Below are 26,989 nucleotides of genomic sequence, written 5' to 3'. Positions count from 1 at the left end.
GGGCCCGTGAGCCATGGCCGCTGAGCCTGCACATCCGGAGCCTGTGCTCTGCAACGGGAGAAGCCACAGCAGTGAGAGGCCCACGTACCGCAAAAAAATAAGTAAATAAATAGGCTGTAAAAACTACAAGAAAACTTTGAAGAACTTTTTGTTGCTACTGACTGATTTAGAGCTGCTTTTCAGTTTTGCAGTACCCTTCTGAATTAAATAGAAGAGTTAGTGAAAGAAGAGTTAGTGAATTTAAGTTGGGTATAGTTTTCAAGCAGATATATCTTTAATTCAGTCAAACCAATTATTCTAAAAAAGATGAGCCAGTTTTGTAAATGTGGATGTAAATATTAAAGGAAAAAAGTTTTCTGTACTTGATTCAGGTGCTAGAAAACTTTTAGGTATGTATAGAACAATTTGAGTACATAGTCCATTTTTGAACTAGGCTTCGTGAAATCTAAATACAGATCAAATATTTCTGATGAAAATTTAGTATCTGAATTGAGGTGTGCTGTAAATTAAATATATACCATATTTCAATGACTTACAATGAAAACAAGTGTGTGAAATACCTAATAACGTTATTGATTACATGTTGAAATGATAATATTTTGGATATTAAATAAAATATATTAAAATATATTTCATTGTTTATTTTTACTTTTCAACTTGGCTAAATGAAAATGCGAAATTATATATGTGGCTTGCATTACATTTCTATTCGAGACAGCTGTACTAGTTTATCCCTCAGACCTTCTTCTAAAACACATGCTAGCCTTGAGCAAATGACCATTTTAGGAAAGGTGACTAAAATAAGGATGACTGAGTAGCCTCTATATAACAAGTACTAAGATAGACGTTTTATACAAACTATTTAACAGGTGAGGAGTTTGAGTAGTTATTTAACTTGCTCAGAGTCACTCAAATAGTTAGCAGTAGTAGTGAGATTCAAATTGAACTCTCTCTGGCTCCAAAGCCTAGGCACTCACATCATTCCCTATATATATTCTAAAATACCTGCCACTATGGCTGTACTTGTTCTCAAGAGAAACCTAATATATGAATATAGTAGAGGAGACCAATTTTAAATATATGCAGACCTAAAGGGAAATGAGTTTCAGTAAAGAATCCTCACTTTCTTTTCCTGTAGTTCTTTATTTAGCATTGACAGATTTTGTGGTTTTCTTGAAGTAAAAACATAATTCTAAGGATCCACAAACTCTCATTTGGACATGGGATCCCCACAGCCAAATTCCTCCCACCCTTTCTCCAATGGCCTCCAGAAGCCTCAGGAGGGACCCAGTGTTGAAGATCGTGCTCCTTAGGGGTGGAGAGAAAGAGCAAAACTAGAGAAATTCTGTGTTTTATTTTCTTCCCTAATCCAAATCATGTTCAGTCAGAGGTTAACCTCAAATCCGCCTGCCTCCATTTCCCAAGACCAATTTAAAAATTTCTATCTAAAAAGAAGGATGGAATTAGACAAGGGGACTTCACTTCACTAATTCATTATAGAACTATTTTCCTTGGGGTAACTTTCCAAATGTCTCTGACATCTCAGAAGAAATTCAATCTGAGGCCTATAGGTTTTATTCCTATGTTACTTTCCTTGGCTCTTTGATCTATCTACCAAGCCAGGGAAATACTAATAGAAAAAGCCAGCAATATATTCCATGTAATCTATAGTGATAAATTAATCTATATTACCATATAGTGATATAGTAATCTACAGTGATATATATTTCTGGGTAAAGAAAAGTAGGTAGGGGCTTCACTGATGGTGCAGTGGTTAAGAATCCACCTGCCAATGCAGGGGACACGGGTTTGAGCCCTGGTCCGGGAAGATCCCACACGCTGCGGAGCAACTAAGCCCGTGAGCCACAACTATTGAGCCTGTGCTCTAGAGCCCACAAGCCACAACTACTGAAGCCCACACGCCTAGAGCCTGTGCTCTGCAACAAGAGAAGCCACTGCAATGAGAAGTCCGCACACTGCAACGAAGAGTAGCCCCTGCTCGCCACAACTAGAGAAAGCCCGCACAGCAACAAAGACCCAATGCAGCCAAAAATAAATTAATTCAATAAATTAATTTTTTTTAAAAAGTAGGTAAAGTAACATAGCTGAGAGCCTATCATTTTAAAATTTACTTTTCCTCTGTTTCAGAGGTTATACCATGTTTGCAGTTTTCTAAGATTTCCAACTGCTTAACACATGTATTCAAGTATCTGCTGCCTTGATTGCAGCTTCCTTTGCTTTCCCTGAGTTTTCTCATGTATGGAGGCAGAAAGAAATACCAGTCCATAGTATTCAGAAACTGCCTTTCACGAGCTCTCTGGAGGCCTTCTCAAGGCTGCGCCCTAAAATGAGGGTCCAGATGGTGTGCCATAGGTGTGCTGTGCAAAGGGATTACAAATGCGCCAAGATATTCATCTCTCTCAGCCCTCAGGACAACTGGCCAGACCCCAGTGTGGTACACAAACATCATTTTCTGTGTTTCATGATGAGAAAAACTTTGGACAACACTGCCCTTAAAAAGTGGGTGCTAAACAGAGGGCTTCTACGTCTGCAAGAGGCCCATGTCCCATCTGTCTTCTTCCTTTGGTCTTGCTCCCCTAGCTCTACAGGTGTATACGTCCTCCTCCTGTGCTTCCTGTTTATCCCACTTAGGCCTCCAAATCATAGCCCATCTTCCTTCATTTTCCCTTCTCTTTCGCCTTCTTTTTTTAGTAATACAATACTTGTCAGTTAATTCTCACACCCTCCTTTTAGAGTACTCCTGCTTCTTCAGGTGATACTAATATCCTATTTGTAGATCTCAAAATCTACCTTGAAGTTGCTACAATCTATCAAGTTAGTATTTACTCTTAGAAAAGAGACTGATAAACTTTGTTCAGTCAATGAACTATGAAAAACTCTCCTCAGGGCAGACTCTTCATCACTGTAAAGTATAAATGACTTCTAATTTTCCACCTGTGAGAACATTATGTATAATGCAGCCCCTATTTTCTTCCTATATCCTTCTCCCTTAATGAGACATTCAATCCAAGTATCTGACCTGAGTGTAGTTTGCACCGGCCGAAGTATTATATTTCACTTCAGCTAGACCAGTGATGATAGGATTGCTAAGCAAAAAAGTAATTCCTTTCCTCCAAGGTCCTCATTCCTCAATCCCAGATTTTCACTACAAATTCATGACAACAAGATTCAACACCACCACCCCCAATGGCCTCAATCCTTTTATTATTTTTAACTAGAGAATGCCAGTTTGCACAACTTCAGAGGCAACCTCTCACACCACATTCTACACAAGACATTTCAGTGATGGCTACACTAAATCTTCTCTACTCTTACTACAAATCCCAAATGTTCTCTCTTCATCATCTAGATTGGTGGTCAGCAAACTGTTGCCTGTAGGCTACATCTAGCAGGCTTTTTTCAATTAATGTTTTATGGAACAGAGCCATGCCAATTCATTTACTTATTGTCTATGGCTCATTTCATGCTACAACAGCAGAGTTGAGCAGTTGTGAGAGACTATATAGACTAAAATGCCTAAATACATACGGTCTGGCCCTTTACAGAAAAAAAGTCAACCAACTCCTGAATCCAGATTACAATTTATTAAAGATATAGAGCAAAGGTTTCAAATAATATTCAGTCTGGACCGTATAATATGTTGTAGAGCATTGAGTTTTAGTTGCAAACATTAAAAATCTGATTTCATTTATAAACCTAACATTCTAACTTCTCAAAAAAGCAGATTTAGCTAGTGGGCTCACATTCCTCGCAGAGTGTACAGTTTAACTGCCCCCTTGAGACAGATGGTACACAGCTCTCCAATTTGCCACAGTTCCCACCTAACCTGCTTTACTCATTTTCATTATTTTCCTGATTCTGTGAGCTTAACAGTTTACAATCTCTCAAATGAAATTATTCATTTGCCTTCTCTTTACTCTTACATACTATGATTGTTCATTTTAGGCTAGGCTATGGTGCCTTGCTACTTGGTCAAACACCAGTTTAGACATGGCCATAAGGTATTCTTTAGATGTGGTATTTAAATCAATAGACTTTGAATAAAGCAGATTACCCTTCATAATGTGGGTGGGCCTTGTGCAATTAGTTAAAGACCTTAAGAGCAAAGACTGAAATCTTCAAGAAGGGAGGTATTCTGCCTTCAGGTGGCCTTCAGCCTCAACACTGCAACATCAACTCTTCCCAGGGTCTCCGGCTTGTGTGCCAGCCTCACAGATTTCAGACTTGGCAGCTTCACAATCGCATGAACCAACTCCTTTAAAATAAATCTCTCTCTGCATATGAATGTACATTCTATTGGTTCTGTTTCTCTCTAGAACCCCACCTAATACACATACCTACAACCTCATCACCAGCTTTTCTGTATCAAAGGGAAAGCGCCTTCCTTCTTTCCAAGGCAAATGATGTCTCTTTGTTCATTTATAGCTCACTCTTGGTCCTGTATGAAGTCCAGCCAAACTGGCTTATAGTACCATAAAAAAGTCTACTCTCTTACATCTATGAACTTTTGCTCAAAGCATACAAGCAGTGTTGTTTTTTTTTTTTTTTTTTTGCCTTCCTGCTTTCCCAAATTTTACTTATTCTTCAACCTCAAGCACAACCCCCATCAGCTTTGTAATGGCTTCCCTGGTTACTCCATCTAAAACAAATTTGTTCCTGTTATCGACTCCCGTATTACTTACTGTCTGTACAGTTTTTAGTAATTACTCTATTGTGACATTATGCCTTAGTGTCTTTTAAGTCTCATATTATTTTTAACTATTAATGTGTTTACATTTCATCTCCCTTACTAGATTGCAAACTCCTGGAAGCTAAGACTTGTGTTCAAAACGTTGTCCTAGGGCTTCCCTGGTGGCGCAATGGTTGCAAGTCCGCCTGCCGATGCAGGGGACACGGGTTCGTGCCCCGGTCTGGGAAGATCCCACATGCCGCGGAGCAGCTGGGCCCATGAGCCATGGCCGCTGAGCCTGCGCGTCCAGAGCCTGTGCTCCGCAACGGGAGAGACCACAGCAGTGAGAGGCCCGCGTACCGCAAAAAAACAAACAAACAAACAAAAAACAAACAAACAAAAAAACGTTGTCCTAGGGACTTCCCCGGTGGTCCAATGGTAAAGAATCCAATCCGCCTTCCAATGCAGGGGACGCAGGTTCAATCCCTGGTGGGGGAACTAAGATCCCACATGCCACAGGGCAGCTAAGTCTGCGTGCCTCAACTAGAGAGCCCACGTACTCTGGAGCCCACACGATACAATTAAAGAGAGAAAAAAAACCCAGCACGCCACAACTAGAGAGAAGCCCACGCATCTCAACAAAGAGCCTGTGTGCTGCAAAAAAAAAAAATATCCCGCATGCTGCAAGGAAGACCTGATGCAGCCAAGATAAATAAACAAACGAAACTTTGTCCTATCTCTAGAATCTATCTAACACCATGCCTACCATCTAAAAGACACACTCTGAAAATCAGAAGGTCCCTGAAGTTAATGGTATAATACTACTTTCTGAACAGAACAAAGCAAGGAGTTGCTCTATCATTAGTTGTTCTTTTCTCATCTTCCCTTCCTCCCTCCATCCCGCTCTTTTCTAAGAGTCCCCAAGGTGCTAGAAGGAATCAGCAACCAGCACAGCTCTGCCATCAGTCCTACTGAGTTTCTGGAGTCAGTACTCTTGGGGCAAGAATACTAGACAATGTATGCTTAATGAAAGCAGAGAACTTATCTGCTTTATTCTAGTTTATCTATTTTATCTGTTCAGTAACAAAAACAGAACTTGGCAGAAAGTAGGTGCTCAAATATTTGTTAAAAGAACTGTTCCATTTATAAACAATGAAACAGAATAGCCACTGTTTTAATGACTATATTAAAGCACTTTAGATTATTTGGCCTTAGATATCTTTCAGCTATTTTTGGTTAGTCAAAGACCATTATTTTTAAACTTTACCCTTATTTCTTTAATCAGATGTGACAACTGTGTTTTACTCTATATACTTGATTTTTCACTATGACATTTTATCTTTATCTCATATAAATCTGCATACTAATTAGGCTGTACTTTGGCAGGCAGATAATCCAACCCTACACACTTTGTGGATGTACTCAGTAACTATCTAGTGGTTAGATGACATCAGTAGAACAAATTATAATACTTCAACAAAAGAAAAATACTATTTCTTCTGTGACCTATACTTTGGTGATTATTAAATATACATATTTTAATATAAATGCAACAATATACTTTAACATAAGTGGTAAAGTACAGTCTTGAAGATCTTTATAAAAAACGAAATTTGTAGTTAAACATATTAGGTAAATTACACATATATCAGGTAGATTTCCAAAGCATATTTGTTTCAAAAGCCCATAGAAATTTTTATTGTAATTCATGACTAGATAATAACTTTAAAAATTGTAATACAGGACTAGTCGTACCTTTGTTTACGAAATTTTCTAATTTTAGATTCATAGTAATCAATTAGGCAAAGCAACCTAGAAAACAGATAAGTTGAATTATTTTCAAAATGTGGTATTGGAACATTTACTATTCTCTCTATACAATTTCAAATTACAGTGATAAACATACAGGTTATCTGCAAATTTATAAAAAAATTTAAGTGATTTTTGCCAGAAGCAAGTATCACACTATGCCATATATTTTAATTTTAATGTATATATTTTTAAATAACCAGACATTAAATCTCAACATATTAAATGCATATTTCCAAACAGTTCTACCTCTAGCAATCACTCCCACAGAAATATGTGCCTAATGCTGTAACTCAAGATGAACAAAGTTGCTTGATGCACCACTATTTATGAGTGAAAACTCAGATACAATCTAAATATTCGTCAACAAGGGAAAAGTTAAATAAATAATGGCACATCCATATTATAGAAAATGATGAGGCATGAGAAGAGACAATGTAAATTTGTACATCCTAATGAGAATTGCTAAGGTTAAAAAATGTTGCATAGCCAAATGTATAATATTACTCTATTTTTTTAAGAAAATAGTTATAAATGAATCTGTATATGTATTGAAAATGAACTCTATGGGTTCTTAACTGAGGGATAATACCACAACTAGGGGCCAGTGTTGGTTGTCACACTGAATAGTTGGGGAGGGGGCAACGATGCTTAAAATTAAAAGTTCATCAATGAACATGATGAATGCCCATCATGCCCTACACAATGAAGAATGGTCCCACCCAAAAGCCAACAGCACTATTGCTGTGAAACACTAGGAAGGACAAAAACCAAACTGTTAAAAGTGGTATCTCTGGGATGTGGAAATTAGGAGGGGTAAGCAGGTCTATAACATTTTACTTTACATACTTTTATATTGTTTGAATTTCTAAAAGCACATATTGCTTTCGTAATTCAAAAAATCCTCAAAGAAAAATAAAATAACACTATACTTTCACATATTATTCTTTTTAAAGCAAGAATGTATAGTATTTCACTCCTATCTTGGGAAACTCACCCATCTCCTTTTTTTCAGAGCTAATTCAACCAACTGAGCTTTTAATATCATAACTTTCCGGATTATTCTTTCTCTTCAACTTTCCCCATCCCAACACGTACCAGCTTTCATATTATCCTGCAAACATGCTTTAATTTCCTTTATATACTTCACAAAGCCCTCTCACCCCTTCCTTCCCCCATGCTACCATTCCATTTCTATCTTTTTCCTTCATGGCAAACTTCATTCATCCTGAATGACTGTTACCTCTACCTTCAATAAACTTTTAAAGAGGACTTATTATGGGTCCAACCGGGAATTCTGAGCAAATAAGACAGTGCGAAGGCAAACACAAACCAATGAGGTGGCATGTAACACTTCTTACCACCCTCTCCTCCTTCAAACACTCTTGTTCCTCGGTTAGCCTGACACCCACACGTAACTCCTCTTCTGTCTCTTCTTCCTCTCTCTAAATTTTAAAGTTCTCTGGAGTTCAATCTTTCTAACTGTAGGCCTGATATCTCTCTGTGGCTGACGTAAAGTGCCTAATGTTCGTAAATGAACCCATTATCCTCCTCCCCCATTCCCCAAACCTAGCTTGAAATCTGGCTATCTTTGACTGCTCTCCTTCTTTCAACATCTACAGTCAGTCAGTCTAGACAATTCCTGTCCATCTCTGCAATATCTCTCTCCTTTCTTTTGTCTTTATAGACCTCTGTTATCTACCAACTAGACTATTAAAACTGATCACTAATTTGTCTGTCTCTGGGTTTAATTTCTTTGCTCATAAATCCTGGGGGTTTTTTTAATCCTGCTACACAGAAGGTAGAACCTAAAGTCTTCAGCCTGGAGTTGAAGGCCCTCAAAGTTTCAGCACACCTTTCCTTCCATACTGTCTCCTGAGGTACCACCACCTTGTGCACCCTGCGCTCCACACCTCTCGGATTACCTGGACTACTTGCCACTCCCAAATACATTTTGTTTCCCAGCCACCATATTTCTCTAACTAGAAGACCCTTTTCCTCATTAACGTCTATTAAAACTCTACAATTCCTCTTGGACATGCACTAGAACACAGCAGGGAATGACACAGAGTCTTTGGCTTCATTGAGCTTACAGTATCGTGGGGAATACAGATGCCAGAACAAATTAATACAAGTGTAATGAGAATTACAACACACAAAATTCAAACTACCATCAACTGCTCCCTTTAAGGAACATGATATGTCTTCCCGTCTGCAAATAAATTTTAAAGCATTCGTCTAGGACTTCAACACACCTCAGGAGAATTGTTCCTGGGTATTGCATATTTACTGTTATGACTGTGTATGGAATTTTCCTCCTATTACATTTTCTGCCAGGTTATTATTGGTGTAAAACAAAACCTATTGATTTTTATAGATTTATTTTGTAAACTGGACACCTTATTAAACTCTTTTATTGTGTTTAAAAAAAAAAATTCTACACATCCTAATAATGTAGTTTACAAGTTACCTCCTTCATGAAGTCTTTCTGGTCATCCCCATCTTTCTCAGTGGAAATTAAGCTCTCCTTATGCCACGCCCAGTTAGTATCCTGTTTGCCTTACCATTATAGCACATACCAGTGTGCCTTTTATTTTACTTACCTGAGTATGTGTCTATCTACCCAACAAGCTATCAGGTCCATTAATACAGCAAACATGGCTTTACTCATCTGTGTATGTCCCATACTGTTTTGTCCAATGCCTTTGTAACTTTTGACAATAGCTGTAGTGGCTACAACTGATGCATTTTTATATAAGGGTTAATTCACAATTTTTAAGTTCTGTGCTCAAACTGAAAATTGGTTTTATTAAAAACCAAATAGGGGGCCTCCCTGGTGGCGCAGTGGTTGAGAGTCCGCCTGCCGATGCAGGGGATACGGGTTCGTGCCCCGGTCTGGGAGGATCCCATATGCCGCGGAGCGGCTGGGCCCGTGAGCCATGGCCGCTGGGCCTGCGCATCCGGAGCCTGTGCTCCGCAACGGGAGAGGCCACAAGAGTGAGAGGCCCGCATACCGCAAAAAGAAAAAAAAAAAACAAAAACAAAAACAAACAAACAAAAAAAAAAACCAAATAGGGGCTTCCCTGGTGGCGCAGTGGTTGAGGGTCAGCCTGCCGATGCAGGGGACACGGGTTCGTGCCCCGGTCCGGGAAGATCCCACGTGCCACGGAGCAGCTGGGCCTGTGAGCCATGGCCGCTGAGCCTGTGCGTCCGGAGCCTGTGCTCCGCAACGGGAGAGGCCACAACGGTGAGAGGCCCGCGTACCGCAAAAAAAAAAAAAAAAAAAAAAAAAAAAAAAAAACCAAATAAAGTGGAGAATCTCCAGGCCATCAGACAAATTCACACCTGAATTAGCTTGACTTCATCTGGTACTTGGTAAGTTTTCTCAATGCTTCTCTCCCTTTTTCTTGCCCTCTCACTCACTCAAATTGCCTGTTATTTTGTTTTTGTTTTCATTCCTCTTCCTCCATCTCTCTTCTTACCTTATTCTCCCACTGTAATTATCTCTCTCCTTCTTTTTGTTCCTCCTTACTCCTATTTTCCTTTCTTTGCTTTTCTATTTATTCACACCTACCTCCAACTACATTTTGTTATTTAAATTATTATTTATATTTTTATCCTAGTTCGTCCTTCAAAAGGATAAAAATTGTATATATATTTGTGTACACATATATGTGTGCATTATCTCTCAAATAATTATTGAAACAATCTATAGTTTCAACTTGTTTTTAACTTATATGTGACTTCATTTTTTTTTATAGTATAAAACAGACATACCTAATTAGTAAAAATCCCCAATCTTTCTATGTAAACACATAAGACTAATTAAAATGTAACTAGTTTATACTATTAAGTGAAAAGAACAAGGTGCTATCTTTTATACAAAGAAATATAATATCCACAGTTTGTATTTGCTAAAAATAACACTAAAAAATTATCTATAGGGAGAAGTAAGGAATAGGTTAAGGGAATGGGAATGAAAACAAAACCTCTCCAAATATAAATAATTACAGTTTTGACTTTATAATTGTATAAACGTCTTACATATTCAAAAGTAAATAAATTTAAAAAGCCAGCCCTAAAAACCGAGAACAAACTGAAACAAGTAAACCTAACTGTATATTAATTTGGTGCCACAAACACACAGAAAAGAAATATTTCAAGATATTTTAGAACACTATATTTTGACTGTACTCATAGTGGAATATATTATTAATGTCGAAGATAAGTGTAAAGAAATTTAAATTTCATTCAGTTGGCTTATTGTTAGTAACAATACTGGTATTATTTTGAAACTATTTTTCTATATTATAGGATAAAGCAAATAAATCATTATGATATTATTCTTAGGAATAAGGATTTTCAGTGTAAAAGAAAACCATTACAAATGTAAAATCAGAGTTTAAATAAAAAACCAGTAGTGTTAACTTCAGTTAGAAATTTTTCTCAGAAATATATATAGTTCCTGGTACTTGCCACTAAAAAGCCCTAAAATCAATGACAACATAAGATAAGCAACCTAAACACTCAAACTGTGGTCTCTAAAAACCATTCCTGACTAAAAGGAACACCAGAGCTCTTTTGAGAAATGTCTAATTAATTCATTTTAAATGAGTTAATTTTAAATGTTTAGTGTTAGTTTTAACAAATACCTAACTCCATTCCTCAAAACAGCTCCTAGGGCAAAAAAATGTACAGGATGTATCTTCTGCCTAAAGTAAGAAATCTAACAAAGATTAATGGAGTTGGGTCTAAGGGATATAATACCAACATGAAAAAGATCCCACGGGCCAAAGATACGATAATTTGATCATTAAAACCCCATGAGTTAATAACAACCTTTGAAAAAAGAGAGATAGGCACAAACAAAAAATCGTATTGCTTATCATTGGAGATCATTAGGGCAACAACTGCTTACTCTAAAAAATTAGAATTAAAATGAAAGAACTGAGCATTGCACTTCCCTGTAACAAACCATATACGGCAACCAAATAGCCCCTATTCAAAAGGAAAGGTTCTTTTTTTTAATGGAAGACTTCCGGGAAAAAAAGAAAAAGAAAAAAAAGGGATAGCAGAATTGAAAATAAGATCATCAATGGGGGAAACCATTAGATGAAAGGATGATGAGAAATTTTATAGTGGAAGGATCAGATTGTTATTATTTAAACCGCTGAACAATCTTATCATCCCTGAGAGTAGGTCAACTAGACATTACGTGCCTCCTGATATGTTATAATTAGAAGCATAAATTACCACCTATGAAGTATTACGCCAAAAATACTTGCATCTGAATTTAGCTCTAACTTCCAGTTTAGAGGGAACACAGGAGATAAAATAAATTACATGACATAGTAAGGAAGCAAACAGACAAATCTAGCATGTACTTCTCCAGGACAACTGACCATTTTCTTCAAAAAGTTAATGACATTTAAAACAAACAAACAAACAAAGAGCAGAGAAGAGGGAGAGGAATACTTCACCAGTTTAAAAGAGATATAACCACACCCAAGATGGAATCTGTTTTTAAGAAAGTGATGACTCTAGCTACATATCAATTTACGTAGCAAACATTACTGTTTATCCAGGATGGTGTGAGGGACTCTCTTGCAGAGACGGGAGAACACTCTGTTTCGAGTGATGATGCGCTCTTCGTCCTCCTTTGTTAATCTACGGATATCCTTCTGCAAAGAAGCAATAGTCTCTTGTTGCTCCATTCGTTTTTTCTTATAATGCTCACATTTTTCCTGTAAGAAATTTTTCAAAAAATATAATTATGATATATACATCAAGGACATGCTGTCCTAACAATATTGTATACAAAGCTACCCTCACAATTTCTATCAGGCGGCTTCATTCAAGAACTTCAGTACTGAGCCTGTTTTTAAATGGGTGCAAGCTCCAGGAACACTGATATGTCAGAAATGCAAAAACTATAACAAGTAAAATCAGTGTAAAATGGGGAAAATATAGCTTATAATTGCATGCACTCAAGGTTTCATAATAAGTAAAAGAACTCAATCTCCATAAAACTGATATAATTTTATATATATGTTTAGATGAAAATAATAATCAGAAAGAGACCAATATTAAGGATGTCAAAAAGAACCAAGAATTAAAATTAATATTCTTAAGTGATCAACGATAATTCAGGATTTCAGATGGTTTAATCAACTTAGGCATTCATGTAATGTGGTAGACTGCAAGCTCAGAGAAACCAGGAATTTGTCCAGAAATAATATGTACCCCAAGATTTATACAAGGGAATGTAAATCTTGAATACTCTCTTGCCTTCAGTGAAATATCACCGGCCTGGTTTTCCTTTATTCGATAGTTTCCATACCTCAGTGTCCTTAGAAAGCTCATAATCAACAGTACCATCATTGTTATTATTAATACACTTTTTATAAAGCTCAGTGAGAAACCCTAGCCCCATCTGGCCTGCACAATACTAAGACACACCACTTTCAGAAGACAATGCCATATATAAGCACATGTTCACCTGCTGATAGGGTCAAGTTTGCACAGACTTAAGAGACCCTCAGGGGAAAAAGGAGACTCAGCTTCTGGTACCATACCATCTGTCAGTAACCGCCAGCTATACCCAGAACTTATCCTCTGCCTTAGCCCCACCTTGGAAGCCAGGCAGGAGCTCTACAGCCAAGTGACTTGGGTCCCAATTCCACCTCTATAAATTAGCCATGAAACTAGAATGATTGAATTTTTCAAGGTTGCAGGGTGTAAAAGCAAGATACAAGAATCAACTGTATCTCTCCTAAGACATTCTTAGGTTAGTGTTACCCTAATACCCAAACCAGACAACACAATAAAAAGAGAACCACAAACCAATATCCCTTAAACAGTGATGCAAAAACTCAACAAAATACTAGCAAACCAAACACAGCAGCATATTAAAAGGATGATACACCATGACCAAATGGGATTTATTCCTGGAATGCAAGAAAGGGTTTTTCATACGTTGAACCAATGTAATAGACTACATTAACAGAATAAAAGGAAAAAAAAAACATGATCATCTCAATTGATGGGGTCTGTGTGCTGCAACTACCAAACCTGTGTGCTGCAACAACTGAAGCCTGCGTGCCTAGAGCCCGTGCTCCACAACAAGAGAAGCCACTGCAATGAGGAGCCATGCACCCCAACGAAGTGGCCCCTGCTTGCCATAACTAGAGAAAGCCCGTGCACAGCCACAAAGACCCAACGCAGCTAATAAATAAATAAATAACAAAACGACAAAAACACAAAACAAAACAAAACAACCCAAATTGCCTAAAGGCTTGGGCCTCTGAGATAATACCCAAAGACCCACAGGAATAAAAGATTATCTCCGTTCCACTGATGTTATGTACATAGTTTACAAAAGACAAAAGTAGGACTATAAATCTGCCACACAGCAGAGTCACTGAACTCCCAGCTCCCTGACAGATACAGATAAAGGCCTGACACACATTCTTAAGTTATTTTTGCAGGAAGCAGACCCCCGCCAGAGGAAAACTGCTGACTGCAAGCATGTAGACACCAGACTGGTTGAAACTAGAAGGCTGAGGATACTTGAAACTTCACCTTGATGCCAACCAGTGCAAGAAATGAGCACAAGCTGATTAGGCACTGTGCAGCCCCCTCCCTCACCCGGCCTTTAAAACCCTTTCCCTGAAAGTCCTCAAGGAGTTGGCACTCTTTTCCACCTTCTCCCTTGTGCTCAAGCTATCCTTTCAATAAAAAGCTTTGCTTGCCTAAGCACCTTGAGGGAGCGATATTCATTTCTATGGTATTGCTGTCCAAGAATCTGGAGAGGGCACAGTAACAATTTTAACGGCCCATGCCATCCTTCCTATATCTCTTTCCTCCCTACCTAGATACAAGTTACTTATAAGGCACTCATGTGTTAGGAATATCTTGCTGACTTTAATATACATTAGATCTATTTTTTCATTTGGCCCTAAAAAACACTCAATTTCATGGCTCCCTGTATATTTTAGAAAGCTAAAGTCAATAGAGGAATCCAACACAAAGTAAAAAAAAAAAAAAATTGAAGCTAAAGAACTTGTGGAGAAGTGTAAAAAAGAGCTTGGTGGCTTTACACCAGATGGTTTGGACAATACATAATAATTAGGGCACAGAGTATAGAGCTAAATTTTTTTCCTGCTTTTTAAAAGTTTAAATAATAACAGGAAGGAAGTATTTTGTGCTATTTCAACTGTCAGCAGTAAATACATGTATGGAGAGAAAATAAAAATAAATATGGAATTGAAATATACAACAATAATATAAGTTGGAGAGTGTCAAAAATTGTTTTATGATGGTTACAATGTCATGGAATAAGGTAAAAAATACAAATTAAATTACATTTTGAGAAGTCAAGAGAGTGCATATTTTAATCTTTGAGGTAACCACTAAAAGAAAAGTAAAAATCAGTTTCCTGATCCATATACTCTCTATGAAGAAAGAAGAGGGAGAACTACCTGATACTGTTCACGTTGACTTAAAACTGAAATTGTCCTTTAGAGGACCCAAAAGTTTATCAAACTTGATCCACAGAAGCTAAGTACAGAAAAAGGGAAACTGTACTGAAGAACATAGAAACTGTAAATACAATGTTGTCTTTTAGTTTCTGCATTTCCCCAGCAATCTCTCAACAGCAATCTTTCAAAATATTATTGTCAAACATCTGTTCATTTCCTAGATCTCTTTGCCACATACACACAAAATCAATGTTTCCTTTCTCTCAACTGCAAAATATGCAGCACTAAACCATTCTAAAATTGGAAACAAGCATATGCCAAAAAAAGAAAAATGTTTCTCAAACTGTGAAATAATTGTTCTCCGGGAGCACTTCCATCTTCCCCAAGAAAGCACAGATTACCTAGTACAGTACAGAATAGAGGACTAGTCTGTAACAGAACTGGACAACCAGGCAACACTAAGGGACAGCAGTTCCTTGGGTTTGCCCATTTCTGTCACATTCCATAAAAAGTACCCTTTAGGTACTTTAAAAACAAACAAGCAAGCAACTAATTTCAGTTGATCCAATTAGCATAGACACCCTACGCCAACACCAGGTTTTCACACCCCAATCCTAATTCTGTCCGTCCCCCACACAGACTGGAACATGAGGCCTCCTCTGTACCAATTTATAAGCTACATAACAAATCTCTGGGACCTGAAACAAAAAGTTAATGGCCCATAATTCATTTAAAACAGATGAACTACTCAACAGAAAATACATGCCACTCCAAGTCACTTCTTACCAATGAATCCTCAAGCATCTATTCTTTCAACTGCCTAAAACCCTGGTACATTCATAAGTCTTATATTTTAATAATTTGACTTTGTGATTTTTTATAGATCAACCTCTCTGAAAAAAAAATAGGCATCGTCCTTAAAAAAAAACAAAAAACACTGCTCTCCCCTGCCCTCATCTCCCTCTGTCAGTACCACCTGATGGCTGCTTTCTCACATCAGTAAGTTGATGAGTTAAAGACCTTCAGGTTTCCGCATGGTCCTATATCTGAGAGCAAGGTCAAAATCAACTGCATACAGAAATATTTCCAAAATCCCCCTCCCTGTAGAGAGAGTTTGAATGTACCGTTGATGAGGAAAGCAACCTAACAAAGCAAACCTAAAAATGTAAAGTTCTGGGCTTCCCTGGTGGCGCAGTGGTTGAGAAACCGCCTGCCGGGGCTTCCCTGGTGGCGCAGTGGTTGAGAGTCCGCCTGCCAATGCAGGGGACACAGGTTCGTGCCCCAGTCTGGGAAGATCCCACATGCCGCGGAGCGGCTAGGCCCGTGAGCCACGGCCACTGAGCCTGCGTGTCCGGAGCCTGTGCTCCGCAACGGGAGAGGCCACAACAGTGAGAGGCCCACATACCACAAAAAAAAAAAAAAAAAAAAGAATTCGCCTGCCAATGCAGGGGACACGGGTACGAGCCCTGGTCCGGGAAGACCCCACATGCCGCAGAGCAACTAAGCCCGTGCGCCACAACTACTGAGCCTGCACTCTAGAGCCCGCGAGCCACAACTACTGAGACCACGTGCCACAAATACTGAAGCCCGCGTGCCTAGAGCCCGTGCTCCGCAACAAGAGAAGCCACCGCAATGAGAAGCCTGTGCACCGCAATGGAGGGTAGCCCCCGTTTGCCGCAACCAGAGAAAGCCCGCGCCCAGCAATGAGGACTCGACACAGCCAAAAATAAATAAATAAAATAAATAAATTTATTAAAAAAAAAAAAGTAAAGTTCTAACAGTAGAAGATTTTGTTGACTGATGAATAACAGAAACAGACTTGGCCATCAAAGGATGACAGTGTCTTCTCCAGAACGATGATCAATACCAGCAGATAGAGCACTGTCCACCCCAAGCTGGCAGCCTAAATGAGGACAGAACGCCAACTGCCCGCGGCCTCATGCCACAGCTTCTTAGTATCTCTGGCTGATTCTCTCTGGCTCCTGAAATTTATATTAACTCATTAGATCCTTTCAGTGCTGCCAGTATAAACTGAGGGGACATCCAGATGCTGCCTGAGGAGTAGTGGTCCCTTTTAGGCAGCCTGAACTCCCTGTGTGCAATAGGTACATATAATGTTGTGCCGACAAAAAGCATTTATGATGATATAATGTTTCTAAGTATCTGTAATGTCTCATAAAACTAAATACTGGTTATCACTACAAAAGATTTATTTTGTTTAATCATAATAAACACCAGAGGTTTGAAATAAGGGGTTTTTTACATTAGGAAATTAAGTATTCCATGTTATAACATTGTTATTTCAATAAAAAGTAATAAAACAACTTAAAATCACAAAGTATATTCCATATAAATGTTATGTAAATTTAACTCAATAATTCAAGTATTTATTGAGCATCTACAACTAATAATAAAGCAGACACTTTCTTAGCCCTAAACAAAATAGACAAAAATATTTGCCCTCATGGAGCTTACATTCTAACACAGAGAGATACATAAACAAAACGAAGTGTATATAGTATATTAGCATGTTAGATGGTGCTAAGAACTATGGATAAAACAAAGCACGGAAGGCAATATGATATGTGGGGGACAGGACTGCCAACTGTAAGCAAAGTAGTCAAAAAAAGAATCCCTGAGAGACTGTGATGTGACACTTGAGTAAGGAGACAGAAAACAAACCATGCAGCTATCTTTAAAAAAGCATGCCTGGCAGAGGGAAAAGGAAGAACAAGATGTACAAAATCCCTGAGGTGAGAACAGTCAAGGAAAATGTCAAAGAAATGCGAGAATATCATTGTGGCTGGAGCAGAATATGCAAGAGGTATAGTAGATGAAGTCAGAAGGTAACACGGGGCCAGATCACGTAAGGCCATGGTAAGAGTTTTGGATTTTCCTCTTAAAAAAAAAAAAGGAAAGTCATTGGAGTGTTTTGAGCTACTATGTTGAGAGCACATTGAAAAAGGCAAGGATGGGAGTAGGGGAAGCAAGAGAGAAGCAGGAAAGAAATGAAGGTGACTTGGACCAGAATGGAGACTAAAAGAAGAAAGTTTGGGGAGGAAATTCAGGAACTCAGTTTTAGACATGTAAAAAAGTTCTAGATGTCTATTAGACATCCAGTAGAGATATCAAGTAGGGTGCAGGATATGAGTCTGAAATTAAGGGAAGAGGTGTGTGCTATGGATTTAAAAGTGCTGTGGGGCTTCCCTGGTGGCGCAGTGGTTGAGAGTCCGCCTGCCGATGCAGGGGACACGGGTTCGTGCCCCGGTCCGGGAAGATCCCACATGCCGCGGAGCAGCTGGGCCCGTGAGCCATGGCCGCTGAGCCTGCGCGTCCAGAGCCTGTGCTCTGCAACGGGAGAAGCCACAACAGTGAGAGGCCCGCATACCACAAAAAAAAAAAAAAAAAAAAAAAAAAAAGTGCTGTGAATTAGACTGAGCATCACCAAGGGAGTCAGAATTTATAGGAAAGAGAAAGGTCTGGGGAATCCAACACTAAGAGGTTAGGAAGATGAGAAGAATCAGCAAAGGAGCTGAAAAACAACCAGTGGGGTTGAGGAAAACCAAAAGAGAGGATGTTCTGGAAATGAAGCAAATAAAGTATTTCAAGGTAACGACAATGATAGGTCAAGTAAGATAAGGACCACTGAATAAGTAACATGGAAGTCACCTGTAACCCTGACAAGCTGTCTTAATACCATCATGTAAGAAAATGTTTAGCTCGGTACCTGTAAAGCTTTATGCTCCTTTTGAAATTCTTTTATTTTATTCTGTTGCTGGCAAACCCTATTTAGGGATTCATCCTCCATTTCACCAATTTTGGATTTCACACTCTCCATAATTTGTTCCAAGTCATTAGCTCGTTGTTCCTGATCTGCTGCTCGGCTGTGTTGTAGCTGAAGTTCATTTCTAATAACAGACACACAATTCCTTCCCTTAGTAATAAAAATAGAGGCTTCCCTGGTGGCGCAGTGGTTGAGAGTCTGCCTGCTGATGCAGGGGACACGGGTTCGTGCCCCGGTCCGGGAAGATCCCACATGCCGCGAAGCGGCTGGGCCCATGAGCCATGGCCACTGGGCCTGCACGCCCGGAGCCTGTGCTCCGCGATGGGAGAGGCCATAACAATGAGAGGCCCGCGTACCGCAAAAAAATTAATTAATTAATTAAATTAAAAAAATTAAAAATAAATTAAAAATAAAAATAAAACATCAACAAACATATCCATCTAATAACACAATGAGTTTCTAAAATTTCTTTGCATTCTTAAAATGTCTATCCTATAACACAAACCAACTGAAGAAATATAGGGTACCATTACATATCTAAGCTAAGCTATTACCAAAAGATTTACCTAATAAAAACATTTTTAATTTAATATCTAATCAAAATGGAAAATTAAATTTCAAGATTTTTTTCAAGGGAGTTATTTTTAGAATGCATACCACTTGTACACAAACAATTCAAAAGAGATCTTTTTTTTCCATTTTCTTACTTAAGCTGCTTATTAGTTTCTATGAGCTCCTGGATAATGTTCTGTTGACGTGATGTTTCTTCCATCAAAGTTTTTAAATTCTCCCTCATCCTTTGTGATGACTGTTTGTCAAAAATGATGAGATCTAGATTTTCTGAAATGTAATACACATAGTAAAAATAAAGATAAGGAAAAAAATTTAACATCAAAAATTTTTTAACAGAAAAAGAACATTTTTATCTTAAGAAGCAAGAATAGGACCTGATTACCTTCCATATCTGTTCTTTTGACTTGACATAAAGGTTTTAAGCCATGCATCAGCAACAGCACGTTTATGCTTTCCCATTCTGCTTCTTCCCGCTACAATTACGAGGGAGAAAGGATCAACTTTAAGATGTAAGGTGAAGAAATACCCTTGTATATAATTTCCTTTGTTTCCAGAATAACAGACTTTTTCTCCAAAAGCTTTTTTATACACATATAATGATTAAAATTAAAACAAATTTGTTTCTAACAAAATTAAGAGACTAAAAAGGATGCAAAGAAGCACAGATAATTACATTATATCATTCCAGAATACTCATATATAGGCCTTCATGAATAAATTAAATAAAAATAAAAAACCTTGTAATTTCAGTGAAACAAGCAGAACTTAGGGTTTTTGTTTTTTTGTTTCTTTAAAGTCTTTATTGAATTTGTTACAATATTGTTTCTGTTTTATGTTTTGGTTTTTTGGCCACGAGGCTTGTGGGTTCTTAGCTTCCAACCAGGGATCGAACCCACACCCCCTGCATTGGAAGGCCAAGTCTTAACCACTGGACCACCAGGGAAGTCACGCCCTTAGGTTTTTTATTTAACTGAACCAGACCAGGCCCCAATCAAAATAAAAAGCTGCAAATTAGGTTATATTAATTGAAGAGTAAAGAAAGGTTGAGTCACTAAGAAACAAGTGTCACTTTAATCCTAACTAGGGTCACAACAAAATCAAAACATATCTGACTTGGCAGAGGCAGTAATTTAGAGAGAACTTGTCCATTATACAAGGAACTAACTATGAAAAGGAGTCTGCCCATCCAGGTAACTGATTCTAGTAGAATCATTGTGAAAGACACTCAAGTTTTGTATTGCTGATTCTAAATATGTATTTACACCATAAACCTGAGAGGGTAACTCTCACTCTCTAGACTAAAAAAGAATAAAAACTAAAATAAGTAAAAACCTAACAATGGGAAGAAAAATAAGAACATAAAATACAGATAAGAACAGAAATGGAGATTTTTTTAAATGACACATTTAAATCCATGATATTAACAGTTTTATAACAGGCTCTTAATTTAAGTACAATGATCAATTTTGAAATCACTGTGTGAGGTGCTTTGTGTTCTTTTTAAAAATACCTTAAGTATCTTATTTATTTGTGAAAATACAATTTGAGTGAATATTCAATCTATTTAAAATGCTTGAAAAAATATATTTTATACATTTTCATTAGTGTAGAGTATGTAAATATCATAACTTTAAGATTAATAATTTAGACTTTTCCCCTCCCATCCTCCTAGACAATTTTTAAAAATATTCTCCACATCCAAATGCCCCTCAGACATTAAAAAATCTACCAAGATAGATAAGCAACAAGGATACATCATATAGCTAGAGAATTATAACCATTATCTTGTATTTTTTAATGGAGTAAAATCTGTAAAAATACTGATTCACTATGTTGTACACCTGAAACTAATATAGTACTGTAAATCAACTATACTTCAATTTTTTAAAAATCTGTCAAGACAAAAAACAAATTATGATGACTCTCTGATAGCACTATGACTCAGTGCCAAACAAATCTTTCCTTTTGACTGCTGACTTTCTTCCCTTTCTTTATCCTTTCTATAACTCTCCTCCCTCCCACAAACTTTTCCCTTATTTATGTCTTCTGGTCACAAAGATTAATGACACAGAACTAAAATTATTGCTAATATCTGTCTTAGGAGCCAAAAGCTCTGTGTGGGTATATAAGTGGATGCCTACTATGATTCATAAAAACAAAATGCTCTATAAATAACAATGTCACACATTTTGAATGACCCAGTTACACATATCGTTCCTTGATAGCTCTTTTAAGAGAAAGAAAAACAACTGTTTGCAAATTCTGAAAATAGTTGAGAATGGTATTTTCCAAAATATGTGCTGCAGAACACCAGTCTAATGAAATATTCATCAGATTAGTGTTAAATAAGTAGGTAATACTGTATACTAAAGCCTCTTTTTGGAGACTGATAGTACAGTAAGTCCCCTACATACAAACAAGTTCTGTTCTGACAGCGTGTTCATAAGTCCAATTTGTTCTTAAGTCCAACGAAGTTAGCCTAGGTACCCAACTAACACAATCGGCTATACAGCACTGTACTGTAATAAGTTTCTAACACTTTTCACACAAATAATACATAAAAAACAAACAAACACAAAAGTTAAACATTTTTAATCTTACAGTACAGTACCTTGACAAGTACACTAGTACAGTACAACAGCTGGCATACAGGGGCTGGTATCAAGTGAACGGGCAGGAAGAGTTACTGACTGGAGGAGAGAGAGGAGGTGGGAGATGGTAGAGATGAAGGATCGGCAGCAATAGGAGACGGAGGGCAAGATGCAATTTAACTCACGTCTGACGTTGATGGCACAGGTTCTGGTTCCTTGCTGGTACCAGATGCACGTTCGCATCTTTGAAAGTTCGCAAATTGAAGGTTCGTATGTAGGGGACTTAGTGTATTGTGAAGTCTTAGAATAATGGTATCACTTAATAGTCTTTAACCCATCATTTCCCAAAATGATTTTACTAAAGCAGCCTTTGAAAGTAAGATTTTTCACATTTGTAGATGTGGTATTCTTTGACATATACTTTGACAAACACTGGCTTCAAATATTTTAGGTTTACCTGTTTTTCAGTCATGAGTCTGTTTGATGATTTGCTGGACTCCTGGGCTTTAGGGGCTGCTGTAGATACAATTTTCTTTGTAGAGTCAAAGGAAGTAGAGGTTGACAATAAAAAATTGTGAGTTGCCTAAATTAAGAAAAAAGTGCAACAGGTGTTAAAGGAAATTACATCTAAAAGAAGCTACTACTCTTAGGCAATTTAAGTATTCCTGTGTCAAAACTTTTATGACTTCTAAGAAAACTGATTTTAAGAATTTTATCATGTTCTCCTCCAGAAATAAAGCATTATGGGGTTTTACATACATACACACAAAGAAATCTATTTGTTTTAACTAGATAATATGAAAAGCAAGTGATGCTAATAAATAAATTGATGTTTTTTGGAAGCTGCTTCCCCAAAAAACTAAAAGAACTGTGTCTGACCCAAAGTTACAGGCCAGTCTAACAATTCACTGGACTAATTCGAAGGGTAAATGACGTGCCACATTCTTAGGTGGTCTTTATTTATTAAGTAGCTAAGAAGCTAGCAACAATGGATTCTGTATGGCACACACAAAGGTTTATATTAAGTTTACCCTCCCATCACGTGCTCTTGTTGTCTAAGACTGTGCCACTCTGTAGGAAAATATTTCCTTGGATTTTCTGATATCTAATTGCTCCTTTGCAGAGGCACAATCACACACACACATTCATTAGCATCATGGAATCTCAGAGCTTGAGAGAACCTCGGAAATTGTTTAATCCAAAATCTATAGCTGCCCAGAGCTGGCAAGAGAGAGTGTTGGGAGAATTGTACCAATATATCAGATGCTAAAACCGTCTGAGACCCAGAGAGGTAAAATGATCTTCCCAGGATTCCTTAGAAGTAGGTCTCTCTGCTGCTAGTTCAGTATTTCTTGCAAAGGACCATTCTGTCCTTCTATATCTGCTTCAGGTAGTAAAATCCAACTAAACAATTTACTAGCCACCAATAATTCATTTTCAGCTAAACCTAGTAACATGTTACAAATTCTCAAATTCTGCCATTTTTGCTGCTTGATATCACAGAGTACTCTCTCCCCTTTAAATTCTGGTCTCGAAGCTTCCGGGTAAGATGGCGGAAGAGTAAGACGCGGAGATCACCTTCTTCCCCACGGATACACCAGAAATACAGCTACACGTGGAACAACTCCTACAGAACACCTACTGAATGCTGGCAGAAGACCCCAGACCTCCCAAAAGGCAAGAAACTCCCCACATACCTGGGTAGGGCAAAGCGGAGAGATTCCCGCACTGAGGATCGGTGCCGAGCGGCACTCACCCGCCCGAGAGGCTTGTCGGCTCGCCCGCCAGGGCGGGCGGCGCTGGAAGCTGAGGCTTGGGCTTCGGTCAGAGCGCAGGGAAAGGACTGGGGCTGGCGGCGAGAACTCAGCCTGAAGGGGGCTAATGTGCCACAGCTAGCCGGCAGGGAGTCCGGGAAAACTCTGGAGCTGCCGAAGAGGCAAGAGACTTTTTCTTCCCTCTTGGTTTCCTGGTGCGCGAGGAGAGGGGATTAAGAGCGCTGCTTAAAGGGGCTCCACAGACGGGCGCGAGTCACGACTGAAAGCGCGGAGCCCAGTGACGGGCGTGGGACGCTGGGGCTGCTGCTGCCGCCGCCAAGAAGCCTGTGTGCGAGCGCAGGTCACTGTCCACACCGCCCTTCCGGGAGCCTGTGCAGCCCGCCACTGCTGGGGTCCCGGGATCCAGGGGCGGCTTCCCTGGGAGAACGCACGGCGCGCCTCGGGCTGGTGCAACGTCACGCCGACCTCTGCCGCTGCAGGCTCGCCCCGCACTCCGTGCCCCTCCCTCCCGCCCGGCCTGAGTGAGCCAGAGTCCCCGAAGAGGCTGCTCCTTTAACCCTGTCCTGTCTGAGCGAAGAACAGACGCCCTCCGGCGACCTACACGCAGAGGCGGGCCAAATCCAAAGCTGAGACCCAGGAGCTGTGAGAACAAAGAAGAGAAAGGGAAACCTCTCCCAGCAGCCTCAGAAGCAGCGGATTAAAGCTCCACAATCAACTTGATGTACCCTGCATCTGTGGAATACATGAATAGACAACAAATCATCCCAAATTGAGGAGCCAGGAGTCAGTGCTGTGCCTCTGAGGTGGGAGAGCCAACTTCAGGACACTGGTCCACAAGAGACCTCCCAGCTCCACATAATATCAAACGGCAAAAATCTTCCAAGAGATCTCCATCTCAACACCAGCACCCAGCTTCACTCAACGACCAGCAAGCTACAGTGCTGGACACCCTATGCCAAACAACTAGCAAGACAGAAACACAACGCCACCCATTAGCAGAGAGGTGGCCTAAAATCATAAAAAGTCCTCAGACACCCCAAAACACACCACCAGACGTGGACCTGCCCACCAGAAAGACAAGATCCAGCCTCATTCACCAGAACACAGGCACTAGTACCTTCCACCAGGAAGCCTATACAACCCACTAAACCAACCTTAGCCACTGGGGACAGACACCAAAAACAACGGGAACTACGAGCCTGCAGCCTGCAAAAAGGAGACCCCAAACACAGTAACATAAGCAAAATGAGAAGACAGAAAAACACACAGCAGGAGAAGGAACAAGATAAAAACCCACCAGACCTAACAAATGAAGACGTAATAGGCAGTCTACCTGAAAAAGAATTCAGAATAATGATGGTAAAGATGATCCAAGATTCTATTTTCCAGATCCAAAATCTTGGAAATAGAATAGACAAAATGCAAGAAACAGTTAACAAGGACCTAGAAGAACTAAAGATGAATCAAGCATCGATTAAAAACACAATACATGAAATAAAAAATACTCTAGATGGGATCAATAGCAGAATAACTGAGGCAGAAGAACGGATAAGTGAGGTGGAAGATAAAATAGTGGAAATAACTGCTGCAGAGCAAAATAAAGAAAAAAGAATGAAAAGAACAGAGGACAGTCTCAGAGACCTCTGGGACAACATTAAACGCACCAACATTCGAATTATAGGGGTTCCAGAAGAAGAAGAGAAAAAGAAAGGGACTGAGAAAATATTTGAAGAGATTATAGTTGAAAACTTCCCTAATATGGGAAAGGAAATAGTTAATCAAGTCCAGGAAGCACAGAGAGTCCCATACAGAATAAATCCAAGGAGAAATACGCCAAGACACATATTAATCAAACTGTCAAAAATTAAACACAAAGAAATCATATTAAAAGCAGCAAGGTAAATTCTGGTCTCCAACAACTATGTCACCCACTATGTTCACCCCTCCCACCTTTATTTTAAATAAAGATACTTCTCAAAAATATCAGCCAACTTCAATGGCTATCACCTTTCAGCTAGATTTTAAACTTTTCGTTAGAGAAATTTTCAAAAATACACAAAAGTAGAGAAAGGGTACAATGAACCCAAGTATTCATTAATCCAGGTTCAATGATAACCGACATTCTTCCATACTTGCTTCATTTCTTCCTTACCCACGTATATCTCAGTATTCATCTCTAATAAACACAGACCCTTTTTAAACATATCTTCAATACCACCGTCACACCCAATTATAGTAAGAATTCCTTACTATCACTTAATATCTAGTCCATGTTCAATTCTCCCCCAAATGTCTTAAAAATGTCTTTTGGGGTTTTTATTCAAGGAATCCATATAGCATTCCTAAATTTCTTTTAATCTGTAACAATCTCACTCATCTCCCCCACCCTCTTTTTTTTTAACCTGACATTTATTTGTTGAAGAAATAGGCCATTTGTCTTATAGAATTACTCACATTTCAGATTTGGCTTATTGTATTCTTATCATTTAACATACTTCTTCATCCCCTATATTTCTTGTAAACTAAGTTACATCTAAAGGCTTTACTAAATTCAGGTTCAGTATTTTTTGGCAAGAATACTTCAGAGGTGATGCTGTGTTCTTCCTACTGCATCACCATCAGGAGTCAGCCAGTTTTAAAGTGGGAAGAATACATCTGTAGCAGACATATGGGGAGTAAATATCAATGTAAGAGAATCCCCCAAGAGTGTGGAGCCACATATTCTGACAATCTCCCTAACAGCCACACCAGACTTCTTTCAAGTCTTCAAGTGTCATCTCCTTCCAGGTTCTAGGCCTAGGCACTCTTATCCTTTTCACTTAGTTAACTCATACTTGACCTTCAGCTCTCGACTCATTTCCTTCTTCAGGGATATCTCCCCTGATCCCATGACTAGATCAGGTCCTCTTTTAATATGCTCTTCTAGCACTACAAAGAGTAAAGTATAAAGGTTTAGAGTTCAGAGTCAGGTGGCCTGCGTGACTAGCAGCTTAACCATTTATTAAACTGTGTGACATGGACAAACTCAACATCTTTGAGCCTTGATTTCTTCATCTGTAAAAGAGAAAACAAAGTAATGCCTGTATCTCATAGGTTGAATTAAGTCAGACAACATATAGAAAGTATGTAGAACCTGAAACATAGAAACTTATAAATAATTGGTGTCATTGCCATATATCGGTATGCTGAAAGAAACAGATCTTACCTAATCATACCACTGTATATTATCTTAGACTTTTCCTACAAATTACACAGCTTAATCATCTGTGTAATTTGTTTTATATGAG

At 38.7% G+C, this 26,989-nt stretch overlaps 1 protein-coding gene across 3 annotated transcripts in view; it reads right to left on the bottom strand.

The window, feature by feature from the left end:
- Positions 1-26,989, bottom strand: part of CEP70 (centrosomal protein 70) — a 112,388-nt gene that overhangs the window by 56,464 nt on the left and 28,935 nt on the right. For 2 of the 3 annotated variants that reach the window (XM_081234612.1, XM_081234613.1), the window contains exons 3-8: positions 22,385-22,510; positions 19,719-19,809; positions 19,471-19,603; positions 18,707-18,887; positions 12,074-12,243; positions 6,446-6,502 (exon numbers count right to left, since the gene is read on the bottom strand). In XM_081234612.1, coding sequence (XP_081090738.1) covers positions 6,446-6,502; positions 12,074-12,243; positions 18,707-18,887; positions 19,471-19,603; positions 19,719-19,809; positions 22,385-22,510 — 758 coding nt within the window. Of the gene's footprint in view, positions 1-6,445; positions 6,503-12,073; positions 12,244-18,706; positions 18,888-19,470; positions 19,604-19,718; positions 19,810-22,384; positions 22,511-23,624; positions 23,647-26,989 lie in introns of those variants that run through there. The other variant, XM_081234614.1, reaches the window with a different exon arrangement.

The sequence above is a fragment of the Mesoplodon bidens genome (genome assembly GCF_964165515.1).
Source record: "Mesoplodon bidens genome assembly, chromosome: 5".
Lineage (NCBI taxonomy): Eukaryota > Metazoa > Chordata > Mammalia > Artiodactyla > Ziphiidae > Mesoplodon > Mesoplodon bidens.
Note: the sequence above shows the minus strand (reverse complement) of the source record. Positions and strands in the feature narration are given on the sequence as shown.